Source organism: Seriola dumerili, unplaced genomic scaffold (assembly GCF_002260705.1).
Source record: "Seriola dumerili isolate Sdu_G_001 unplaced genomic scaffold, Sdu_1.0 BDQW01000169.1, whole genome shotgun sequence".
Lineage (NCBI taxonomy): Eukaryota > Metazoa > Chordata > Actinopteri > Carangiformes > Carangidae > Seriola > Seriola dumerili.
In genome coordinates, this window is record NW_019174424.1 from 1,977,718 (window position 1) to 1,987,360 (window position 9,643).

The window sequence follows — 9,643 nt, forward strand, 5'->3', positions numbered from 1 at the left end:
GGCGACACAGGGCTGCAGAGAGAAAACACCAGAGCTCACTCTTTGTGCTGCCACAAAGCCTTCTGCAGACACATTATGTTTAAATGTCATATAATTGATGCACCTCCCTGCTACACTGCACTGCACTGCACACACACATACACACAGTCAAATAGCCTACCTACCCTCCATGAGGCCTTTCTTCCCTTTACAATCGAACAATTACATAATAACCTCCCCATGTCCTCCTCTATAGTCATGTTGTGTGTTTACATTCCTGCTTGGGGTTGAGCTGCAATAGAAAAATAATGCATGGGTAAAGTTTTAATAATACAAGTGGCCGGTGGAGTTACGCAATACAGAGGGCCCTTTGTGCAGGATCGTTTGTGATTATGCAACACGATCTGTTTTGCTATTCATGGTTCACAACCAAGTTAGTGTTTCTAGTGCTTAATGTTCCATTCTTCCTCTCCATGGGCAGAGAGGCTTCAGAGGAACTGCAGAACGCAAACAATGATACATAAATCTTTTACTGGAGAGCTAGAACAAAAAAAAAAAAAAAACATGAAGAAGAAATTCAATATGTCAACACACGAAACGCCCAGTTTGCTCCCACCTAGTGTCAACGCAGCAAAATATCAGAGGTCAAATCTCTTTCTTTATTGTGAAACATACCATCCAATACGCTGTGCCAACAGAAATAAGTCAACCAGCTCCTGGTAGAACATACTTTATAACAATCATTTTGACTTTGAACCAAGTGCAAGAGAGAGAGTTAGCAAAAGAGACGAAAACAAAAAGTAGAGGACAACCTGTTCTATGGAATCACTTGTAGCTTCGGATACAGAGAACATCTTGTAATGGTTTTGAAAAACAAATTAAATGTCAATAAATATGCACTCTTCATTTTTTATTATTCTTGCACTTTAGCATTCTTACTGGTTTTGCATTTACTGTGCGTAGAAGGCAATTTGGACTCAAATGTAGGTTACAGCCAACAGCTTTGACATTTGAATTTTCAGCAGCATAATCAAAACAGCTTGCACTCACTGGATTGCATGTAACAGCAACTCACATTGAATCTGTAACTATAACATACTCGTCAATGACTCTGGCAGCTTCTTCTAAAACATAGCAGTCATGTGTATTCTTCAGACCACATGATGAGGTTCCATAGCAAAATGAGATGAATATTGTTAATCTGTGTAACATTAGGAGAATCCTAACAAGACTAGCAGATATTTTAAAGTAACTCCAGCAATATGTGAGGTCAACAAGGTAATAAACCACAACCTTATTATGGTAATAATCAATACGTCATCTACACGGGAAGTCACATGTTTGATAAATGACATCATTTTCTTAATGGGTTTGACCTTTGAGAAAATACATGTCAGATTTTGTTCCACAAATGTTTGCTTAAGAGGAAGTGTGCAGTATCGTAACAGACTGGATTGTAATGTCAGATCCACTGATGACTTTTTCTGCATCTCAACGGCAAGAAAAAAAAACCCCCAAAGACAACATAAAAAGCTGAGACGTTGCTTAAGGTTTTTGACATAGCCGAGCGCATCCCACAGTTGTCACTACTGTGTTTACACTCTGTTCAGACACACCTGCTTTTTAAATTTGCATGTCATGGCTCATTATTTTTCTCCATAAACAAAGCATGTAACAAAATATGCCAAGTCAGACTGAGTGTACATGTCTGGAGTAAAATAAAAAAAAAAAAATTGAAATAAGACTTAAAGAGACCATCTCCATTAACGAAGGTACATGACACAAATTAACATATAAAAATGTAAGTGCTTTCAATTTGATCTTAGATCACCATAGAGTCAACAAGTTTCTCTCTACCTTCTATCAGGACCAAAATAAGAGATATTATTCATACAAAATACGTATAAACCTTCATACATCTCAGGTTATAAGTTTGGTACAGGTATGAAACAACAGCAAAAAGTATCCCATTAAGCTCCATATGACAAATAAACTGATTTTTTTTTTTTTGTGTGTGTGTGGAATACATCCACATGAATGCATTCACTCAAATCCTCGAGGGCACTTTCTTGGCTACAACGTCACAGAGGAGTTACAGTATAAAACATTATAAGAAACATATTGAATTTGAATGATAAATTATAAATTTCCGTATATACAAAATTCTGATGTTTTTACATATGCACATATTGACAGGATCATCCAATTGGTCACTGGTAGTCCCATTTTTTTTACAAAGAGTTCCTTAGAAAGAAACATATTCCTTGAAGGTGACGGTAAGACTGTTTGTTGTGATATCGGTGATGATGATATTTCCCATAAAAGGGGAGATTTTTTTAACAGGTGCTTCTTTAGATTTCTCTGTTGATTTCTGTGTGTCCTCTGTAATGGGAGGAGTATCTCTGACAGCAGGCTCAGGCTCTGGTGCCGGCTCTGGCTGTATTTCTGGCTCCACCTGCCTCTTAGTCTTTGGGCAGCTCAGATCCATCGGCTCTTCTTGGCTACCAGGGTCCATAACCTCATAGGTGCATGCACTGCTGGCACGCCGGCCACTACACTGGAGGTCCATGGGTTTGTCCTGAGGTGGCGTGACTACTGTGCTGGGCACACTGAAGCTTCTGGAGGTCAGGTAGGTTTTAGAAACACTCCTATCCTCCACAGGTTCTGAGAGCTTGCGCTTGCGGTCGTTGGGAAAGGAAGGGATCCTGATCTGGTCGACGGCTGTAGGGGTCGGGATGTTGGTGTCAACAGCCCAGGACATCAGGGGTGAGCTAGCAGTCAGCTGTAGCGGGAGATCATCCGGCAAATCAGCCTGACCCCGAGCTACCTCAGTGTTGTATTCCTCTGCTGTGCTTGGCGATGGTTTGGAGAAATGTCTGTCCTTTGGGGAACACTTTATAGGATGTTCTGCGGCAGGAAGCGAGCTGCCGTTACAGATCTCTTTGGGGATACCATTCTCCGGGTGCTCCGCCATTTTGGTTCTGTGTGCTGGATTGTTCTCTGATGGTTTGGTGTTTTGTGGTTTGTCTTCGCTTGATGATTCCCCGTGTTTACCCTTCGCTCCATGAACCTTGTTACTATCCATATATTTGCTCATGACAATGACAATGCGTCCGTTCTTGTTTTTGTTCTTGATTATCTTCATTTTGCTGCTAATAGCGCTAGGCAGTGTTGCATCTTTAGGATTGGGTTTAAGGGCATGTTCGCTCTCAGCCTCTTTAACAGCTGGTTTCCTCACCTCCACTGCCAACTCTTTGACTTTGCTCAAGCATCCTGTGTCTTTGTCACGAACCCATTTCTGCTGCAGTGCCAGTGGTAAGTTCCAGCCAGGATTTGCTGGTTTACAGGCTGATTCCTGAACTTTGACCACCTCTTTGAGCCTGGAGGCCTGTGTATCAAACATATTCGGGTCAGGCTCGTAGTGGTGGTGCTTCTTGCTGTTTAGCTGGTAGATGAACTTCTTTTTGCCGTTGGTTAGCTGGTCAGCAGGAACCTCCTGGCTGCTGGGCTGGTACTGATGGTGCTTCTTGCTGTTCAGCTGATACTGCTGAGGCTGGGAGCGCTGGACTTGGACAGGATCTGACTTGAGGCCACCTTCTGCATCCTGACATGTCTCCTCAAAACCTGCAGGGATACTGGATCTCCGGGCAAATGAGGGAACCTTGAAGAAGTGACAAGACACAAAGTTTAACATTTCACCCATCTTCATCAAAACCCTCAAAATATGTAAATGTAATGTAAATAAAAACACAGCTAAAATAATAGAGTGCCTTGAAGGGGTACTCCAGTGATTTAGTATTGCAGTTCATACAATAGGGACACATTAAAAAAATTGTGAAACATCAAAGAAACAGTTGCTGAGATATCCTGATTTTCAGTCACTAGTACATATATCAAGCTCCAAAAGGACCAGATCCTACGATTCCCATAATGCAACCACTGGCATTAACTTGTTTGACCCTTCCTGCCCATGTCTTTCAAACTCTATACCCCCAATTTGTAACACAGGCGGCCTGATATAAATGTGTCATCTCCAAGCCAAAGCTGAGCTGTCATCAGAGTTATTTTCTCAGACTAGACATAGCTCTTCCAGACTCACAGAAGACATTATACAACTGTTTTCATAGGTGGAACAGTACAATATACAAACCTGTCCTGTACGCTAAAACGCAGATAAAATTAAAGTTTACGTCTGTTAGAAACTGAAATAAACTAGCAGGATCCAGCATATGAGCCCCCTCCCACCATCTTGTCCCCTCCCCCTCCTCCTGTACAGACTGACCCCTCGGGCCGTCAGAGGGGCACTGCAGCGGAACGCTCAAGATGCTTTGGCTGTGACCTTAGGTCAGACAAGTGCCACCAGACATGTCACGCTTTATCCCTGATTGCTGGCCACGTGTGACTCTGGCAGAGTGGTATGCCTCTTAAGGAGTGACACTGCATAGCAATCAGGTCCGACTTTCTCAAAATATATAATCACATTTGGCTCAGAATATGGCTCTGTAAAGACCTGATCCGAGAGAGTCAAAGCATGACAGAGTGTTACTTTCAGCCATCTATTTTTGTCCTGGGAAACATTTGTAAACGGGGAAATGAAAGACAACATTCTCGTCATACTGATTCACTTGGTGCAAAAGAAACTCATCTAGAATATCAAGCTCCCTTTAAAAATATTGTGTTTTGCGTACAACGCTATTTAGCGTAAAGAAATAATGAACATGCAGATTGAATGAGTGCACTCAGGCAATGCTTATGTAACCTCAGGCAACAAACCTGGTTTCATGATGAGTAGCTGTAAAACCCCATCCTCTCTTAGCCTTTTACCCCCATCTCTCACTCAAAGAAGTCTATAAATAACAACGTACTGAATGACAGCCGCTCTAACACACTTGACAGAACCCCCCTCCTATTGGCTTCTCATTGAGAGAAACTTACCGCAAGGATTTGAAAAGCGCGACGTTTCCACAGAAACTATCACGCTGGTAACAAAGATGATAATTACCTGCAGTAAAAGATGTTTTGGTTTTGGTCCCCGTTTGCGATATCCCATCAGCTGCTCCTGTCTCTCTCTGTGAAAACAAAAGATAATTACATTTTCTTGCACCATATTTACCTTCTAGATACAACACCTCATTTGTCAGACAATGTTTCAGCTTACTACATTAAAAATCTAATTATATCACTTGGAAAATTACAGGTTTGACATTTGGAGGATTCATTCATTTTCTTTTACCTATTCAAGGTCAAAAGTGGAATTTTGATTTGGAGGACTAATGAATGCCCACATGTGACCCGCTGCAAAGCATTATGGTCCTTATTTGCATAGCTCTCCATGGTAATCGGCCCATTCCATATTCTCATTATCCTGGAGAAATTTAATTACGGCTACAGCAGGCAGAATCTCTCCTTGTCTTTCAAACATCCTCCCTCCTGCAGCACACCCTTCCTCTTCCTACATTCAAACTCTAATTGGGGTCATGAAGTACGGATGAAATGGGATAAATGCAACGTTGTGGAGTAGGCTACTTCTGGGATGCATGCCGCTGTTGAAAGCTTGCACACCATGTGTCTTGTGCAGCACGACGTCTACACTCTGAAATTGCAGGGTGATGAATTTTATCAGACTAATAACAAACATTTCTTGGAACTACTTTTATTGAGGGAGTAGTGAGGATTATAGTGGACCAGACCAAAGCACAGGGCTGTCTGTGAAATATTGCTCCCTGATATAAACCTTGACTCATCATTGGCTCATAAATAACCAGCGGTGGGCGAAGGCCGGCTGCACGCAGACTCCACCAGGCCTGTGTAAACCCAGCCTATTGTTGGCCTCTTGCTACAGATGTTCAAACTGTCAGAGCTGCCAGAAAATTGCCACAATAAACAGTCCACATTTTAATGCTATAATGTGTGCGATTTCAAACAGCGTCCAACGGGGTGACCCCTATTCACAGAAGATTTGGCAATTACAGCCTCCCTTGTTGGATCCCCTCCCCCATCCTCTGGGAGCAGAGAGGAATCCACACACACAGCGCAGAGGCAGCGCTCCATGACCATCAGCACAGAGCCAAATACACACATATACACACACACACACACACACACAGAGCCAGGCGGGCAAGCAGGCTGCAGGGGAATATGAGAGCGTACACTGGAAACGCTGGAGAGCACTGCGTGTCAATTAGCCTTTTCAGAAATGCGAATTCCTTTCCCCAGCCATCATGTCTTTAGGCCTAGTGGCCTACAGAGAGAGTGTATCTCACAGGCCTCATGGGTCCAACAATCCAGACAAGATGTTGTCGTGCACACACCGCAGGGCTAAAGGGACAGCAGCATTTGTATTCATTAACATCTCAACCCCTGAGATTGACATTTATGTATTTGTCATTATTTTACAGGCCTCTATTAAGTCTGCTGTTGACCCAAGATTGAAAACAGGTTGCCAGTCAAATGGTAAGATATTCTGTTTCCACAACATTACATAGCAAAAGAAAACGCTAGAGGTATGTGCATGCGATGTCACAAATCTAGTATTGTTGAATGGTTTTCTCAGCCTGCAGAAGTAACACAGCACAGCTCAGTCTGTTTGAACATCTCACACTGGTAGTGATGAGAATTCCATCAGGCATCAGCTCGGCCTCCTCACATGGAAACCACAACAAACCGCCATGCTTGTGTCCTGCACCCCAACTGAAAACAGTGGAGCTCTGCTCTAGTGAAGCTCAGCTGCTGAATTAGCACCTGTCCTGCTCAGGCCTTATGGTTTCAAAGAAACCGAACTGTACGCATGTGATTACAAACAAATCATTGTAGTTTGATCCACATGAATACTTTTCCATTTGCATTGGTCCATTATGTGCCTAAATTTCTATGTGTAGCCTATTGAGGTCATTGCATGCGTTCAGCCCTCTGATTCCTAATGCAAAACCACGTAACAAGATGATAATTTGTTACAATTTATGCCTTTTAACATAAGCTACATCCACGCATATTTGCGCATATCCGATCTATCATTAGCATGAATTAGGAATTCTCACTACCACATCCCCAGCCTCTTCCCCAGGAGACAGTCCTATGAGAAGGGGAGGGGGGATCAGTGATAGAGTTACTGGGGCGCCCCTCCTCCCATGCCCATATATGGTCATTGCTGAACTGGAGGCTGCGCGGCCTTGTCCGAAGTCCACATCTCTCTCACCTGTGTTGAAACGCGACGAGGAGGCGCGGGTCAAGGATGTTTTCCTCTGGTTCCCATGTGTTGTATCTGCAGAGAGGAGCAAACAACTGTCAGAGAGCTGTCACGTGCAAAACTGCCTTTTTCTAACTGACACACAGGCCTCTCTCTCTCTCTCTCTCTCTCTCTCTCTCTCTCTCTCTCTCTCTCTCTCTCTCACACACACACACACACACACACACGCACACACACACATTCCCACATCTTCACCATTACTGTGCAGTCGAAGTAGACAGGTAAAGCCTCAAATTTAAAGCCATGATATGATAACAGATTTATTTATTTATTTATTTTCTTTCATGATTATTGAATTTGCAAAACCATTAATGACAGCTAGCTATTAGTCTACAACAAATGAACCAAGAGGACATCCAACTGCACAGCCCAAATATATATAGGCCTATATATATATATATATAGGCTATGCGTATATGTAAATATGTATGTATCAAACATTATGTGTCTCCAAACGGTCCTCCAGCACCAACATACAGTCGGCCATTTTAGCACCACTGTCTCGTAAATTCGCTGGCAGAGCAGAAATAATTAAAACGGGATTACATGGCTGTGCCTACCCCCTTCCCTCGCATAAATTAGTGAAGGCATCCGCGGATACACTGAAACACATACCAACCGCGCTCTCCCAGCTTACACACACACACACACACACACACACACACACACACACACACACACACACACACACACACACACACACACACACACACACACACACACACACACGTATATACACACTCACACACACACACACACACTCTTGAACAAACAACCACACACTGTGCGTGCACGCCTTTGATGAATGCCATTTTTTGAAACAACAACATTTGATTTTGTTGCAAAAAATGTTGCAATGAAATGATCGGATGTATCTCAGACAAGGCTGCATTGAGACTTACTTGGGAGACCAGCCTCGCCACTTGACCAGGTACTCTATTTTGCCCTGTGATGGTGGAGAAGGAGAAGAAAAAAAATGATATATATATATTGGTTAGGCTCATGTCAAACGCAATATTTCAACGTCCGGAGCGCTTTTGCACACACGCTCCTCTCTCTGTTACCTTGCGGATGCGCTTCTTTTCGATGCCCTCCACCGCAAAGACGTGCTCTCCGGCGGCAGGGAGCTCCATTCTCGCCTGGATCCGATCGCAGCGGACGGGGAGTAGGTGAGATGTTGGCTACGCACCGTCGATGTGCCTTCCGCTCGGTGCGTGCTGTGCGCGCTTGGTAGTTTTCCAGTTGTATCCAAACCCAACTGTATTCCCTCCACCTCTCCTCCTCGCTCTCTCTGTCTCTCTCCCTCTCTCTCTCTGTGTCGCTCTCTCTCTCTCCCTCCTTTGCACACTCGACAGTCCTGGCAATGAGCATAGAGATATTCACAGTAGTGCGGCTGCGAGCAGCTCTTTCCGTGCAATAGCTCCAGCTCGGTGTATGACGTCAAAGAGGGGAGGGGGGGAGGTGGAGACCTTGCACAGAGGTTGGGGTTTATCCCGTGAGTGCTGGACTGCAGGAGGGATATCTGGAAATTCAAATCAATCGCTACGTTACTGTCACAACACGTGAATAAAATCCACTTGTGCAGTTATATCGTTTGATTCGACAACAAGACTGCTGGGACTCCCTCCTCCTCCACCGTTTAATGTGCTGTGCATGAGAAAAAAAAAACACTCAGAACGATTGAGTTTATTCAACTACAGATGATGTGTGGATGTAAACAATAGTATGTGCATTTACAATAGATGCCAGTAAATTCACATGACCGAACAAGGGGTTTAAAATGCTTTTTTTAATGGTGCAAATGTTCACCTTAGGGAGCTGAAATTCCCAGTTTTGTCAGCGCTGCACCTTTCTTCAAAAGCTGCCTCCACAGCGGTCACAACAGTTTTATCAGAAGAAGTATCACAGCAGGCTTAACAAAGGGCGTTAAAAGTGACAGTCCTGCGCCACCAAAGCTTCTCTTTATCACTGTAACTGAGGCTGACACACTGATGAAAAACAAGTTCCCTTTTTTATTTCCGATGCCCTAAAAGCAGCACAGTTGTAGATGAGCAGACGGAGGCTCACAGTTCGATCTGCTAACAGCGCCGTGCAAATATAGGTCACACACTCTGTGATCGTCAAACAAGTGCCATGTCCTCTGGGCTCAACTGCCACATAGCAGAGGGTTACTGTGCACCCCTCAGTCTACCTGTGGCAACTTTATAATGGTAGCAATCGCTGCCAGAGCTCTCAGCTTGCTGACCTCTGAAATCATTATAACAGCCTGTGAGTGGTTGTACTATTAGGAGCACGTCTATCAAGCAACGTGACAATTTAAATCCAGCAACATAAACCACATCGCCAGTGAGTATGTTCTCTGTGCTGTAAATGTCACCCGCATTAACTCGCCTAATTTATGGGGACTTAATTAGAAAC

At 43.7% G+C, this 9,643-nt stretch overlaps 1 protein-coding gene across 1 annotated transcript; it reads right to left on the reverse strand.

The window, feature by feature from the left end:
• Nucleotides 1-535: 535 nt before the first annotated feature.
• Nucleotides 536-8,620, reverse strand: LOC111227040 (E3 SUMO-protein ligase CBX4-like). Its single transcript, XM_022752410.1, has 5 exons — nucleotides 8,290-8,620; nucleotides 8,128-8,171; nucleotides 7,175-7,240; nucleotides 4,982-5,048; nucleotides 536-3,640 (listed from the first exon to the last, which is right to left on the reverse strand). The coding sequence occupies exons 1-5, from the start codon at nucleotides 8,356-8,358 to the stop codon at nucleotides 2,225-2,227; spliced, it is 1,662 nt and encodes a 553-aa protein (XP_022608131.1). The 5' UTR covers nucleotides 8,359-8,620; the 3' UTR covers nucleotides 536-2,224.
• Nucleotides 8,621-9,643: the final 1,023 nt, after the last annotated feature.

Bases quoted from the DNA above. Each gene is read 5' to 3' on its own strand.
- LOC111227040 (XM_022752410.1), bottom strand. From the start codon at position 8,358: ATGGAGCTCCCTGCCGCCGGAGAGCACGTCTTTGCGGTGGAGGGCATC. The intron at 8,172-8,289 runs GTAACAGAGAGA...CCACCATCACAG, and splicing joins AAAAGAAGCGCATCCGCAAG to GGCAAAATAGAGTACCTGGT. The intron at 5,049-7,174 runs GTGAGAGAGATG...TTGTTTTCACAG, and splicing joins CTCGTCGCGTTTCAACACAG to AGAGAGACAGGAGCAGCTGA.